This window comes from Excalfactoria chinensis, chromosome 8 (genome assembly GCF_039878825.1).
Source record: "Excalfactoria chinensis isolate bCotChi1 chromosome 8, bCotChi1.hap2, whole genome shotgun sequence".
In the NCBI taxonomy this organism is placed as follows: domain Eukaryota; kingdom Metazoa; phylum Chordata; class Aves; order Galliformes; family Phasianidae; genus Excalfactoria; species Excalfactoria chinensis.
In genome coordinates this window covers 12,062,654-12,079,610 of record NC_092832.1, presented here as the reverse complement: position 1 = coordinate 12,079,610, position 16,957 = coordinate 12,062,654, and the positions used below count along the sequence as shown (strand labels likewise).

Below are 16,957 nucleotides of genomic sequence, written 5' to 3'. Positions count from 1 at the left end.
TAGATTTTGAGTAGATTTTAAGGCCGTTGCGAAGCATGAATGTGGATAGATGGAGGTGGCATTTTCCCACATTTTTTTTTTTTTGTATGCCTCTTTTTTTTAAGCTTCACCCAGAAGGAAAGGAAATAACTTTTTTCTTTTTTTAATATATTCACTCTATCCCATAATCCTGATGAAGTCAATGTTTTCATTTTTATTACAAAAAGCACAATAATGTGTATTTTTTTATTATTTTTTTTTTGAGAAAACTGCAGTGTTGAAATACCCTGATGCATAAGGAATTTATAGAAAAAGCTCTTAAATTAAATAAAAGAAAAGATGCTATAAGCATTTCCTGATAGCAAATGCAATTTCTTCTGGTCTCTCTGTATTGATCCTCTGTGTTTTAATAGTTCTTTTTTTCAAGCAAAAAACAGTCTCATTTGCATGCAAATTATATAATGTCTCCAAATGATACATGTGGAGATCCTCCTCTGCCTGGTTTCCACTGATTATTGATGTCTGTTTAAGGCTTGTTTTTGTTCCCTATTTTAGCAGTGTAGTATTTATTGACATTTTGATGTAGGAAACCACAAAACATCCCATCCAGTTAGATTAATTTATTTCTATGGAAGTGCACAGGAGAAAAAATCCTATGAACAAAGGCATGAGCAAACATTTATCTCATTTAAGAATTCAGAAGCATTCTAGTTTTGTTCTAGTTTTAGGCTTGCTTCCTCTGTGATGTTTGTAAGAAGCTAGCCAACTGAGTCATCTTATTACCTCAGAAGCTAAGAAAACACTCCAAACTATTAAGGTAGTTTGCATCATTCCATATGCTGGAGTAACGTAGTGATTTTAATGAAGTCTGCCTGCCTTCAAGTCTGCTCTCATGTACTGCATGTGGTATGTAGTTACCAGCTTGCTGTGTTTGTGCCTTGCATCTGCTTTGCGCACAGCCTAGCTAACATCCTGTTTTTCTGAAATTAAAATGATCAATAATGAATTGTGCATTCTGCCTTAAATGTCGCTTGTAATTGTAATGATCGCTAATATATTTTTTCCCAAATTGAAAATATATATAAGCACAAAAATGTTCATAAACTGAACGTTAAAGTTATTGCGCATATACTGGAAATGCTCATTTTTACTGCAGCAAATGATGGTTTGCAGTGGTATTACGCAGTCTATATAACACCATTTAGTGTAACTTTCTAGAATTTAATTTCTTCAGAAAAAGTATTGCAAAATGTTTGGTTTTTTTTAATAAATTTTGATACATTGGATAATAAATCAGCACCGTGAAAGCAGAATAAATAAATAGAGTGTGAAAGGATAAAGAAATGAAGTGACTTAGAACTCCTGAAGTCCTGACCTTGCTTTATCCTTATGCTGAGTATTACAAAGGATGCAGACAGGCTTGCTCTCAAACCACAGTGCATAGTCATAATGGCAGGATGAGGCCATATTCTGTGAAAAAAATAACAGTGGGAACAGCTGTTACACTGATTGTTTGGAAGGCAGAAGCTGGAACAGGGCATGAGATTGGACAGTTAGGGAGCTACAGCTCTTCTACATATGTGAGTTCAGTAATGGTAAAATCGACATGGTGGCAGAAGTGAGAACTAAGTCAGCATTTCATCTTTAGAGGTTGTCCTCCTTTGCACAGGTAGTGAAGTTGTACAGAAGACTTGCCCTGCTGTCAGTGTTGCCCTACTCCCAAAAGATAAGTGGAATGCTTTGAACTTCAGTTGTGACAGCCTTTTAATTAATTTATCATTAAAACTTTTCAGATGTAAGACTAGAAGAGAGATACTCTTTGATACACTTACCTGATGTCTTAATATTGCTGATGATGCAAAGCTGAGAGGAGTGGCTGGCATGCTGGAAGGCTGTGCTGCCATTCAGTGAGATTTGGACAGACAGGAGAATTTGGCGGAGATGAAGCTGATGAGGTTCATCAAGGGCAAATGTAGAGTCCTACACCTGGAGAAGGATAATCGCATACATCAGTACAGGTTAGGGGGCTGACCTGCTGGAGATGAGCTCTGCAGAGTTCTGGTGGGCAACAGGTTGGCCATGATCCAGCATTGTGCCCCTATGGCCAATGATATTCTGGAGTGCATTAAAAAGAGCAAGATCAGCATGTTGAAGGAGGTGATTTTCCCCCTCTACTTGGCCGCAAGTCTTGTTGCCCATTGTTTGTTATATTGTCAGACGTTGATACTTCATAACTGGATTCTTGCTCACTGTGGTATAGTATCCACTTTTACTAAATGCTTCTGAGTACGTTAGCTTACATGACACACAATAGGACTGAGGCATTGGATAGGGTATGTTGTGACTGAGTCCTTCATGTCCTTTGAATTCTGTACCTGGATTGTTCTGCATCATCTGCCCTGGGACAGAGTGATAAGGAGGTTTGTTATAGGAACAGTTTCATGATGGTGATGATTACTGAAGATTGGAATGAGGAAGAAGTGGATGGAACAAAAGAATACATGCTGTTCTTTCATCACTCGGTTATTTACTGGTTTGGAAATAGCTGGTACAAGATCCCTGCATTGACTTCTCAACTAATGAACTTTTGTGGAACCTCAACTGTGTGCTAATTCTAAGAAATACTGTGTTGCAGTCTTCTGAACTGCAGCAGCCTCTAGAAGAAACTCGAGTATTAATAATTCTTTTATGGGCTTTCATGGTGAGACTTTTAGAGGGGGGTGAGAAGTGGTAAAATAAAGATTAAAACGGAGCCTACAATTAAATAAACTTTTCTATTTGCCATATAGAAGAAAAGATTATGTTAAATGTTTGCTTTAATTACACCTTAATTTCAGTGATATAAATGTAATAAAAGTACGGAATGTTCATCAGTAGTTCTCTCACTGTAAATAAGACTTCAGTTCAGATCTGAAGTTTTGTCTAATGCTCCCTTTTAGGAGATTTATCCAGTGTGGAAAAAAATAATAATAAAATTGTTTTCTGACTAACTCGAACACTACAAGGTTGTGAATATTCATTATTATTTTTTTATTATGAGGACAAAACTCACTCATACACATCAGGAAACCATTCCTTTTCCAAAGCTGTACACTGAATACTGAGTGTGTGTTAAATTGTAGATTTTACATGGAATCTTTAATCAGTCCCCTGTTTTGCTGCTTAGGGAAATGGAAAAATAAGTGTTTGTTCTTATATGCCTGTGACTGAGGGAAAAAAGAGTTTGACAATTCAGTAGCTCAAATCTTCAGGGAATTAAATAGGAATCACAGGCTTGGGACATTTGATGCTACTGATCTGGTGTGATGTAGAGGCATATCTGTGGAGATAATGTGCACAGATGTGTAGATTAAACCTTTCATTCCCTGTGTCATAAAGAACTGATAGTCTAACTAGCATTGTCTGGTCAGACCTTCAACAAAGGTTACAACTCAGCTGCCACCTAATTAACCTAGAAATGGAGAAAGTATTTACAAGTACTGTAGGTGCAGTAATCTTCTAAGACAGATTTGTTAATCCTACCACAACCTAAGTCTGAAGATGGTTATGATAATTTTGCATCCTGAAAATTGTTTTCTTTGCAGAATCGACAATTCTGTTGACTTTTTTTTGAAGTACCTTTGAAATTCTGTGTAAAATGGTACATTTAAATAACATCAGCATTATTTATTCTATTTTATTTAGCCAGCTGAAACATATTTTGCATTTCTCATTGATTTTTCTTTTCCATGATATGAAACTCTTCCTCTTTTTTCCTTTTTTCCTTTTTTTTTTTTTTTTTTCCTTTTTTTTTTTTTTCTCCCCAGAACTATTATGGAGCTGCCAAAATGATTTTTTCCGACAATCCACTTGGTCTGACATGTGGAATGGTGTGTCCCACATCAGACCTCTGTGTTGGTGGCTGCAATTTGTATGCTACTGAGGAGGGACCAATTAACATTGGAGGATTGCAGCAGTTTGCTACTGAGGTAGGTGGGACTTGCAAATGCCTGAAATGCTTTGTATCTACCAAATAATATTGTCTTAGTGGATGCCTTTGTTAATGATTAAAAAAAAAAAAAAAGAAAAAGTCATATTAATAAAATAAAGACATAGGAAGTTCAAATAATTATCCTTTATCTAACAGCACATTCAGAAGCTTAAAACTGCTTTTTAAAATAGAACACTTAATGGGAACGTAAGGAACATCAACTGTGAACAAGAAACACTAGAAGTTAGTTTAAATGGAAGATTTATATAAACCAGGCTAAAACATGGATCTTACTGAAGCAGGCAGCAAAAGAAAAAAGAGCAAATGTACCTACATCTGTAGCTGCACACTGAGTATTTGCAGCACTCTTCTGGGCATATGGTAGTTATTACAACAGAATTTAACTACTTCTCTGACTGTAATAAACTGTGAAGCCTCTCACTCTGCACGAATGCTAGGTCTGGAGGTAAAGGAAGAACTACTCTCCCATTACAAACTGATAGGTATTATTTACTATCCAGAAATTCTTGGCTTTCTCAGCTCCTTGATTAAAACTTTCATTTTGTTTTAATGTTGCTTATGGTTACATTGCTTTGAAATGCCTTTTTGAAAGGTTTTTATTATTATTACATATGTACAGAGCTTTGCTGTATATAATTTAATGTATGCTCTTGAAAAGAAAAAAAAAAAGTAAAAAAAAAAAAAAAAAAGGAATTAATTTAAAATTTCCCCCAAAATTGCTGTTTTCAAATAAAAGACTGAGAATCAATAATAAAAAGATCTATCCATGCCCAAGTACTGGTTTCACTTACTTCTCAGAAAGGGGCATGCTTTAATAATTTCAGGTGCTTCTAGGAGTACAGTAAACAAAAAGTGTCATTTATTTCTCCTTAACATATATATGCAGTGTAACATGGTTCATACTGACAAATGTATGGCAGCACCTGAAACTATTCTCTTGTCATTTTCCTCTCTCCCAAGTGCAGAATCGGTGTGCATTTGTATTTTATTTTGGGCAAAGGGAAGATTTCAGATGATTTAGATATTTGCTGACCTGTTTTGCCAAAAACTGTGTAAATAAACAAATTCAAATTGGCCTGCAATAGATGTCTAGGTTCATTTGTTTATATATATGTAGATGCACACATGTATATATTTATGAGTTAGTAAGTGTGTAAGGAGACTTTCAAGGCCAGGCTGGACCAGGCTCTGAGCAATCTGATCTAGCTGTACATGTCCCCATTCATTGCAGGGTAGCAGGGCTAGATGACCTTTAAAGGTCCCTTCCAGCGCTAATGATTCTATGATTCTACAGTTTTAGCCACAGAAGGTCATTACTTGTCACTTAATGATAAGTTGTATTTTCAAGGGTTTCTGCTAGGAGCACACGTGTGTTGTTTATGGTCTGTACAGATTTACAGGAAGAAGGTGGAGGCTACATATTGTTTGTTGACTTATTTTGAAGGCATGGAGAAGTTGTATCAAATCGATGGCCTCAGCTGGTACCTCTTTTGATCTGCATGAAGTATCTTTGTCTAAAATTTCTCATTTGATCTCCATGCAAGTGAGGAAATCTACATAATTGGCTATGTTAAAAAAAAAAAAGACATATTCATGTATTAAAATTGCTTATTTTATACAATCTATAACTAATGATCATGCCACTTTTCTGTATCTTAAGCCATTTGACTGTTCTTATTTATAAACATATGACAAAATGCCAGTCACCTTTACAAATACTGAGAAAATGTCTTTGTAGGACAGACCGAAATAGAAATGGAAATCAATCTGGAAGTAACAGACGATATGTCTGTAAGAACAGTTTTTTTATTCTGCTGTCATTTGTAGACTTCACACCTTCTTTTCAATGGCTGTGGGTCGTGATTCACCGAGCAAATATTGCTACCTGCTGCATGTTTCTTATCTATTTGTACATCTTTCTTCTTGCCAGGAGATTGTAAAGCTCCTGGAGCACCTGTTAAACCTTTCTGTTAGCTGCTGCTGAACCTTCTGTAGCCTCTGTTACTTAAGTGCTTATCTACTTAAATGTGCATGGGATTTGAACATACCAAAGTAAGAATCAATATAATTTGAATCAAAGTTGTTATTTGCAGAAATGAGGCTGTAGACATTCAACTGTATTTTTCTACCTATATATTGAATATTTCAGTTTCATCAGCTAAGAGATTATTTTATCAATGCTTCTAATGGTTTTTATTCCACATATGGAAAAACTTAACATTTTTTGAATGGCAGAAAACTTATAAAGAAAAAAAAATTAAATGTTTGACAAGGAGATGATAAATATAACAGTGAAATATTACTGTTTAGGAACCAAATGCAAGTAATATCTGGTAAAACTTGATTTGTGTCTCCTATTAGGCCTAATGCTATGATTAATAGAGAGAAATTATGGCTGATAGATAATACTAAATATCTACCATTTTTCTTCAAGAATCTTTAGAAATCTATTAAAAAAAAACTGAGTGCTAGCACAATGATAGATATGAAATGGTGGGAAGGATGAATAGCTCAGAATGGCTTTCCTCATGATGTTCCAAGTTTGTTTAAGTGATATATCAGTGTCCATATCACTGTCAGCAGTTCTAATAAAATAAAACTGGTGTACAGTTTTACCTAGCACTCTAACACAAATAACATTTTAGTAAATTTTACTCTCCTTAATGTTTTTGTACTGTCATACATAGTGAACTTATAGATAGAAACAATAGACAGTCACTTTGGTTGTAAATATTTTTTTTTTTTTTAGCTTTCATTCAGTTCATTTTTACATTGAATATATGTGTAATTGAAGGAAATCCAATAGTATGAGGGCTTCCGTGGAGCAATTATTATTAAAATACAGATATAAATGCTGAAGAAAATAACTGCTAATACAGAAATTGGCCCAGGTGCAGCAGATGAAACATGTTCAGTTCTTTACCTATATGAGTAACTTAGCAAATTGTGTGATTTATGCATGCAACATGTGGTACTGTTAATGAGAGCTGCATGATAATTCTCATGCACTGTGTAATAGTTTGTCCCACAGGGACTTATTTGCTGAAAACTCCATTGTGCATAAAGCCAATTCTGGTTTTGTTTTTTGTTTTTTGTTTTTTGTTTGTTTGTTTGTTTTTTCCCTTGGAATAAGTCTGAGGATCTTACACTTTCCGCATTACAAGAGAGAGCAATAATAAGGCAGCACAACTGCTAGCTAAGATAAAAGATAAAATTGCAGTAAAGCAGGAATGTAAGTTTAAAATAGAAAATATATGGGTGTGACATATGCCACTTTGTGCTTCTGAACAATGACTGATCATCTGTTCATACTGCAGATAAAACTCCCTAATTGTTAAGTATTTGTCTTGCATGTGGTAGAACAAAAAGCATGGCACCTTGCACCTTGTGCATTTTCCTTCTACCCTTCCGTATATCTTTGTAACTATGTTAACCTCATTTTCAAAGGAATTTATAATCCAGTCTGAAAAAATGTGGATTTTGACAATTAAATGTTCAAATGAGAACAAAAATACTAAAGGAAATGTCCTTTGTATGTGTGATGTAGAATGTGTATACTGGGATGCAGTTACCACGGTAACTGTTGCATCTAGAGAATAACATGGAGTAAAAGCTCACTATTATAAATGATGAGTGTCAAGCGCAGGTTACACCTGCTGCTGCACAGGTCAAAATTATATTAATGTCTTTATCTGTCTCCTTTGCCCGAGTACTTTACAATCAGGATACATCTCTGTTTTTGGAACACAAGTAAAGAGAAAATATACTGAGGCTGCAGTGACAATACAAGTGGACTTGAGCTATATGACTGTCAGTCCCACAAAATAAACTGAAATTACTGGTTACTGGAACACAAGTTTGTGACGCTGTCAAAGAAAAGGAAACATGGTCTCTTGCATTCTGCTATATTATTACTAAGAAGCCCTCAAAATTTTGCTTTTCTGAAGGCATTATTCAATCTAAAGGGTCTCTCATGTTTCTGATTAATCATTCTGAAATGAACAGCACTATCTAAATAGAAAATCGTTTTAACCTCTGTGTACTCAAATACTAGATCATTTAGCACTGTGAAACTCATACCAGCTACAGTTCTGTTGATTTGTTCCCCTTTGGATATGTGTTTTGGCTGTTGTTACTACAGAAAGCAATTGGGGAAGGAAATCTGATATTCTTTTCTCCCATTGCTTTTTCCGTTGGGGCATCTCAGCAGGTTGGTGGGCTTGGAGGGCTGTGCTGAGGATCTCACCTTTGGTCAGTCATAATGTAAGTGAGAGGGAGGTGGTGGTTCTTCTGGAGCCCCAGCTCCAGCTGCTGTCTAGCTCTGAGCGCTGTCATGCTGTACCTGGGATGCTGTGGTCCCTGATGTGGCTGGAGGCCCCTCAGCACCACCTGCTGAGGTGGACACACTGCCCTGGCTGAGAAGAACTACTCTTCAAAGCTGAGGCAGCAGGACAGAGAAAAAAACAGCTCTGTTTCCTGACATTAGCTTCTACTGTAGCAGATCTTTAAGTTATTTCACATTGTAAGTCAGATAGTAATCTATTACTATTTTGATGGAGAGTGTGTGATAGTTCAGGGATGAATCTGAGATGTTCTGACTTCCTAGGCCCAGCATGAAAGACTTGCTGATGTTTGGGCAAGTTATATAAACTTTTCTACAGCATGCTATTAATTCGTTTTGTTTCTGTGAGAGAACTGGAAGGAAAGGCAGATACGGGGTTGATTTTTGGGCCATCCTGCTGTGAAAGGCCGAGCTTTAAAATTCTCTGTATAGTCTCATTTTTCTGAGTGATTTGACTGCAAGGAAATATAAAAGTAAAAACAAATAACTTCATCCAAACAAAAATGGAGTCACATTTTTGAGGCGAAATTGGACAAGCAAGAAGAAAGGATTAAACTTTACTGAGTATAAGGATAAAAAAATAAATAAATTGGAGAGGGCAATTACATATTATGTGGTATTGAACACTTACTAGCAAGACAGTAATCTCTGTATACCAAAGTACTGGACTTGAATGAATTACAGTATAGTGAAACTTCACTTTGAGTTGAGTAAAATTCTTTTGAAATGCACTGAAGCAGTTCGCTATTTTCACACAGTTACCCTGCCAGCCTTAATATGTAAAACTGCCACTGAATTCCAGATGGCAAGATATTGCCACACATGCTGGCTCTGCTGCATAAAGGCAGTTTCAACCTATTTGCAGATAGGCAGAATTAAAGTTGACCATTCATCCTGAATTACTAGCATTTCCTGTGTGAGTTCTTGGTCCTGAATCCCAGCACTGTAGTATAGTACTGCTGGGCCTTACTGTAATGTTTAGTTGATAAGTATGATTATTCAATAATAAATATAAAAATAATGTTATCAACAAAGCAAATTCAGTAACAAATTTATTATGTACATATTCATAGCGCTCAATGTAGACATTAAATATGCAAGTTATATAATTTTCATCACTGAGTAGCTTTCTAAAACAACTGCATGAGACTTTAATGGAAATTTGGTGTAATTCAAGCCTTTTCTATGGAATGTTACAAAGCAGACATTTTATAAATATCCTATTGCATTTTTGTTATCACTGTCTAGTTTCACAGTACAATGTAAGCTTTTCAGTCTGTAAATTCCAGTAATAACTTGATTAAACCTTCCTACAGTGTATGAATTGTCAGGTTTAAATGATTCTTTTTTCTTGAAACAATTATCTGTCTCTTGCTTCTTGCAGTTTGTTAAAATGCTATGTCAGTTTACTAATTCTGGTGGAATTTGACACAGAAATTTTAGGGGGGAGGGGAAGAAACTAATGATTGGTTTACCTAGCATGGGTGCTCAAGTGCGCATGAGGAAAATGAATGTTGATTCAAAACATAAATGAAAAATTCTGTTCATGAGTGGTATTGTCAAGGTTTAACTTGAAAAAACTGCTTCTTTGATTCTAAGGATAGTTAAAAGAAAAGGTAAACAGTGCATATCATACTTAAGCTATTTAATGAGACAAATAAAAATGTATATATTTTACAGGGCTAGTTAGCACTTTTATAATGTCGTCCTGCTTTGAAGTAGGTGGGAAAAAGTCTGGTAGTATCCAAGGGCAGCCTTGAAGTGTTTGTGATAGGACTCAATTCCCAGTGTAATGAACTCTTGTATCCTTTTGGTATCTGCTTCTGCTACAAAGGTATCTCTGCTACAATGGTATCTCTGCTTCTGCTACAAAGGTATATTCTTTGGAATCTGTGTACTTTCACTAATATCCAAAATAAAATGAATACTTAACTCTGCTCTTCCATGCTCCTGATCTTCAGTAACCTGGAAGAGCCATTAGTCTTTTTTGTACTTTTTACAAGTTATACAAGGTAGATAGTCAATTCCTTCTCTGCTGATGTATGTACATGCAAAGGACAGTGAAATCTTGCCAGAATACCTCTGCCTTATCCTCTTATCTTCATGACTGTGTAAAGAACTGATTTAGAACAAATCTGAAGTAAAATGTGATGTTGAAGTAAGAATTTTGTGCTGACAGAAGTGGTCAGAGATTGTTCCCAAGTACTTTAAGCAGGTAAGGTAGAATGGAGATCATCTTCATTTAACAGTTGAAGAACTGAGGCATAGAGGCAGCAGCCTAAATTTCAGGTATGCCTACAACCATTGGACACTTAGTTATAAAGTAGTTTGATATCTGAATTAGAGGGTCAATCAATCTGAAATGTTAGAATGATATTGGAGGACAAATTAACAATAGGGGTTAACTGTTGAAATATAATGCTGAAGACAAGAGGCATTTTCTAATAAAAGCTCAAAGTCACCTCTCAAACCATAAGTAATTTTGCAGGATCACAGAGAATGTATCTGGAAGAAGTAGAGCCCCTTCACTAGCAGTGCAATCCTTTGAATTATTCAAATACATTCTCTTAGCAGTTAAAAGAGTAGTCTGAACCTCTTTTGGAAGGAAATTTTTTATATTCTAGATGTTCTTTGCCATCTGGCTGACTTTGTGTTACTATTCTGTTGTTGCTGTCAGACTTGTCCCATCTTCTCTTTAAAGTTTAAGGCAGCAAAAGAGCTGACTTCAGACTATTTTAAGGCAAAAAGAACCATAGAAATACAAAACTCTAACTATAGCATTCTTCACAAACGAACACTTTGTCAGTTGAGAACCTTGATAATGTTTTATGAAGCTCTCTGAAATAGTATGTCAAAGATATGTGACAGTACTAGAGGAAACTTCCTCCACGTTACTCAAAATTTTAAGAGGGTGTTTAAACTATGTGTGTAACCTGTTGAATGTATTGCTTTTCAGGTGTTCAAAGCCATGAACATTCCTCAGATCAGAAACCCTTCCTTACCTTCTCCAGAAGATATGCCTGAAGCTTATCATGTGAAGATAGCGCTTCTTGGTGCAGGGCCTGCAAGTTTAAGTTGTGCTTCCTTTTTAGCTCGATTGGGCTATTCAAACATCACCATATTTGAGAAACAGGAGTATGTCGGTGGCTTAAGGTAAAAAAAAAAAAAAAAAAAAAAAAAAAAAAAAAAAAAAAAAAGGCATTGAAAGAAGTACTTGTAGCTCTACCTAGTGAAATAATTAGTAGTTGTTTAAAATGCAAATGAGTGAAATCAACCCCCTGCAATTCTCAACATTCAACAAATGTTCTTGTGTAATGAACACAAAGGAAGACATCTTTGCATTTTGCCTATGTAGTAAGTACTTGGTTGATATTTGCATGATTCAGATTCAGAATCATATTCTCTGTACTAGAAGATGAATTTTTACCACTTCAGCAATGGTTGAAGTCATATCTTACAAGCTTGTTGGTACTGCTGAATAAAAGAGAGTATTTCAGAAGCCATTGAGAAACCAATTCAAAATCAAAACTGAATTTTACACCACTTGTTATTAACCACTTGTTATTTTGTAAACACGTTAAAAGTAGCAAAGTTCAACTAGGGTGATGCACTCGCATTTCTCTCATTGCAGCATTACTGAAATCGATAGAGTTGACACTGTTAATGAATTTGATCCATAATGTCATAATGTCAAATAGTTATTCAGAGCTCTGGAAGATAGAGAATCAATGCTGGAAAAGTTGAACTGATTACTTGCTTTTTTTTTTACGGTGAGATTCAAAAGTATGCTATGTAATTATCAAGGCTTTAATGCGTAGGCATTTAACTATGTGAAGCTCTTTCACTTGAACTAGTTGCCGTAAAAGGATTTCATATTCAGTACATGAAGTACCTTCCTATTCACCTGTTGGGTAGTAAATATTTTCATAAATATTGGATTTAAATCCAGTTTTGTTGATGAAAAGTGATAGTGAATAATGAACTTATTTAAAAATGAAACTTGATGACAAGTCAGACTTATGCTGGGCTCAACAGTCGAATGGAGTACTTTCTACAGTTCCCTGCTGCTTTCATATTTGAAGCAGTGTTATCTTTATTTTCATCTGTTCTTTGTTTAAATTTGAGTTTAAAATTGATCTTAATTTTTCTATTGAAAGAAAGACACCAATTTATTTATTTATTTTAAGGTCTTTATGGTCAAGCAATGCATTTTGCATTATCTCTGTTTTAAGAACGTGTAGCACTCACGATCAAATTTTATTTCCATTTCTTGCAGAAAGATTCACAGTTTGGCTAAGGGCATTAGTTTCTCCAATCCTGATTTTAATACTGGAACATAAAGGAGACTGGCCTGTGATAGCAATCATCCATTGCTGGGGTTGTATATCTTTGCAGTACGTCTTTTAAGAAGCTTAGGTTAATGATGGGTATATTTTCAAGGCTTTGTAAATTGCAAATTGCCAGCAAGATCAAATTAATTTTGAATTTGGGATCAGCTTATTAGGGAAGGGCAGTGCTTTGTCCTTTTAAAATTTATTCTGCCCTTTCGAATGTTTTTAACTCAGAAGTGTCTTCATGTATGTGTGAGTTAAATTATAGCTTTAGTAATATTTAAAAAAAAAGTTGTATATTGATTTCAGTTTCAGTATTCTCGTAGCACAACTCTGTAGTTGTTTGGACATGTCAGTTTTTCACATTCACAGGCAGATCTTCTTACATTTCATCACTTTGTGTAAAGTTTGTTTTAGAGAAGACATGAGCAGATCATGCTCTTGCTTAGAGACAGTGAACAAACCACTACTCCTCCTAGTTAGGCCACTCTTTTGCAACATATGAAAATGTTTCTTTTGCTAGATTAGAAGGATGTCCTTTAGGCAGAAGCATCTTGTGTCTGTGAGAATGAACAAGTACCTGTCCAAGTTCCTCTAACTTGCAGAAGAGATGAGCTCATGGCACTATGTTCCCATCCAAGATTGTTCTTCACCCTCCTGTATCTTTGTTTTATTCTTCTATCTCCACCTCCTCCCAGCGGAGATTGTCTGCTGAAAGAGATTGTATTTCAGTAATTCTGCTACAAGTTGACTTTAAGATGTTTTTTCGTGATAAATGTGCATGCATGTGTCCCCACAAAATCATTTATATTTGCATATAGGCATATTTCTGTGGATGTTGTGGTTTAACTTGTCAAGCAGCTAAATGACACCATAGACTGTGAAGGAAAAAAAAAAAAAAAAAAGTACATAACTGCCAGTTGAAAGCAGGACAGGCATATGTAAATATATACTCCGTAGAATGAAACAGCAACTAAGTTTTTAGTAAGAGCAAAAAAGCATTTACAAATTGTGACAGTGACATAACACAACCAGGTCTGTTTTGAGTTCTTTTAAAAGTTAGAGATATGACAGGCCTTCAACAAAAGCACAGACAACATGATCAAATACAACTTTCCTTTTTCATTAGTTTTTTTATTGAATCTCTATTGTATCATACTGATGCATTATTTTCCTCCCCAGAAAGCTTTTTTGCTCAGCATGACCTATCAAAGTTGCATTGTCATTACATATCCATTATATTTGATACTTAGAGCATTTCTTTTTGTGCATGAGTCAGAAAAAATGCAAGGTTGTCAGCATTAGAAACAATAAGGAGGAACATCAATTTATTATCAAAATAATTAAAGTTGGTGAAACAAAGTAAATAAATCCTTCTGGCCCATCAGTGTTGGATCATAAAGGTGGGGTCGACACTAGCAAGATGTAAAATAAAGCTGAAATCTATCTTTTGTACCCATGCTTTGTTATTGAAATTATTGATCCATTAATTTGACGTCAGATTAAATCAAAGGTTTGATGTATCTAGGGAGAAAACTTCAATGTTCTCCATGTTCAATCTTAATCCTTTGAGCAAAAATATCTAAAATATGGCTTAATTGTGTTTACCTATAATTTGCCTCCATAAGAGTGAACTGGCATGTGCTTAGGTGTCATTTCATTGGAGGTGAAGATCTGTACCAATGGATATGAAATTGAATTCTGTGCTGGTACATTTTTCCATTACTGGAGACCTTAAAGTCATTCCTAATCCTAAACAAGAGGAAAAAAGCCAACTAATAAGAGAAGTCAATTAATAATAATAAAAAAAAAACAAAAACAAAAAACAAACAACAAAAGGACAGACATGAAACTAAGAGCTGATAGAAAATTACTGATTTTGTATGTCCTGAAAGATTGTAAAGAAGTTATGAAGCAGAAACAGATGAGGGTACAGTTTTACAGTTTAAAGTACCATTGCTCAAAATATATCACTATTTTTAGGCAGGGAAAATTTGGTTCTTTTTCCTTAGCTTACTGAATGATTACTAAAAGCTCACCTTGCTTTTCTAGCTACAAGACCTCATCTTAAAAAGATAATGTACGTTTATCTACTGTTGAATACGTTGTGAACAAAAGGAGTGGAGCTGAAGCTGTTTTGTACCAGATCTTAACATCCATTACGTGATGATCTCGAAATGTGTGCAGGATTGGTCTCAACTTATTGCCCTTCTGATCTGGATTTTTAGTATTTACTGTGTGAATAGTGCTATTTTGTCACTCTAACAATTTAAAAAAAAAGCCAAGACTCAAAAACATTTCCATTCAAATACCTCAGAATGTTATAAGTGTTTATTTTTAACAACTAAAAAAACAAACAAACAAAAAAAACCCCACCCACCTTTCTTCCTTATTGCTGGAAGTGTATCACAAGCTTTGTTTATTTATTTCAGTGCTTCTGAAATACCTCAGTTCAGATTGCCATACGATGTAGTGAATTTTGAAGCTGAACTTATGAAGGATCTCGGAGTGAAGGTAATGAAAAATATATCCTGCCTATGTATAGCTTAAAGGAAAAAAAAAGAACAAGGAGTCTGCCAAAGATTAACAGCAAAATGTCATGCACATTAGTAAAGAACAATTAAAAGCTGCACTAGACAGAGGCAGGAAGATGCTTCCTCTTGCTCAGGGCATTTGTCTGTCTCCCGTCTGAATGCCACTAGTTTAGAAAAGGGCAATCAATAGTTCTCATCTGACATGCCTGCATGTGATTAATTGTCTGTAAGAAACAAATTCCTAAATTGCTTTAGGGGTTCAATGTAGCTATTGGAATGATTTGATTTTTTTAATCGAGTTTTTTCATGCAAGTTTGGCACTACTTAAGACATTCATATTTGATACTGCTTCCTTCTCTTCATTTCCCTCTTCCCATGTTTTTTCCCGAACAGCTTATAATACAATCCTATATATGAGTTACTTTATTAATTTGGTGCATTTTATTATAAATTTGTTAATGTGATAATTTATTATAAACAATAGCAGTCATTTGGCTTTTTGAAAAGCAATTGCTGCACATTATTTTTTGGTATGAACATTATTTATAAATAATGGGTATGTTACTCTATTGTTAAAGTAGGGGTGTGAGCTGAAACTTTAGACAGTATGTATTGAGGGCTGCTCATGTTAATAGGAGTTTTCAGTACAGAATGCTTCAATGAAACAAGTTTTAGAGTAGCAGGAGGGGTAAAAACATGTTTAGCATAATAATACAGCATTCAGTCAAGCAAGAAAGTATTGCAGAAATCTTCATATAGCAAAAGCTGTTGTCTTCATATTGAAAAAACTGTTGTCACGAGACTCAAGTGAGAAACTCATCCTGCCCAGATTAGTTGTAAGGGAAAGCCTTAAATGCTACAGGTCCATTTTCTCACTCTTCCTGGGTTACAAAGTGAACTATATAAAGGCTGATGGTCTGGACATGTTGTTATGAATTCTGTAAAAAACAGAGCGGCGAGACTATTTTAAACAAAGTTGCTGGGTAGAGGTTCCTGGGATGCCTCTATGAAACTCAGTTCCCCAGACACTGTGTTCTTCTATGACAAAGACTCCAGCAGGTGAGCCACTGTGTCATCGTGATGTGAAAGACCTTTGTTGTTTAGAGATGCAGCAGAAAATCTCAGTATAAATTTACTTCCAAGCTTTGCCACTGGTTTGTGATTGACCATTTTGCAAGCTGCTTAAGTACTTTAGCTTTATTCCTCTACAAGCTGGAAATATTTCCTGGTGTTTATTTAAAGCATTTCAAATGAAAGTGCTGTATTGCCTAAATGCTCAACAGTGCTGTTTATTCAAGTAATTCTACTGAAATTAGTAAGAATTAGTCAAGTGAATAAGGATTACAGAGCTGGGCCCTAGGAGTATTATGAATCCCTATATAAAACAATATTGCTATTTTAATTCCTTCATTAGATTTTCATAACATATGTACACAATAGGATAATTAAAAAAAAAATAAATGCAATGACAGTTTATGGAATGCATTTTGTTGCCAGTGAGCTTGTAGCCTGGATTCATGAAAGGATTACAGCTGTACCTGGCTTTTTCAGTCCTGATAGAAATTATACTAAGTATACAAAAGAGAAAAAAGTCTGTGTTTTAGGTATTCTATGCTGTGTTTTATATCTATCATTTTTCAGCTATGAGGAAAGCACATTTTCTGAAGTACACTAAATGGAATATAGGTAGATTCAACATCAAACAAGATGTACAATGACATGAAGACTGAACTCAGATCAGAAAGCACAGTTCTTATACAATGGAGCTTGGCATTTTGAT

General features: G+C 35.1%; 1 protein-coding gene across 5 annotated transcripts in view; it reads left to right on the top strand.

The window, feature by feature from the left end:
* Positions 1–16,957, top strand: part of DPYD (dihydropyrimidine dehydrogenase) — a 314,271-nt gene that overhangs the window by 83,065 nt on the left and 214,249 nt on the right. For all 5 annotated transcript variants that reach the window (XR_011904470.1, XR_011904471.1, XM_072342915.1 and 2 more), the window contains exons 5-7: positions 3,786–3,947; positions 11,269–11,465; positions 15,076–15,157. Coding sequence is in view for 3 of the 5 variants with exons in the window: in XM_072342915.1 (XP_072199016.1) it covers positions 3,786–3,947; positions 11,269–11,465; positions 15,076–15,157 (441 nt within the window). In the remaining 2 variants the exon portion in view is untranslated. The remainder of the gene's footprint in view (positions 1–3,785; positions 3,948–11,268; positions 11,466–15,075; positions 15,158–16,957) is intronic.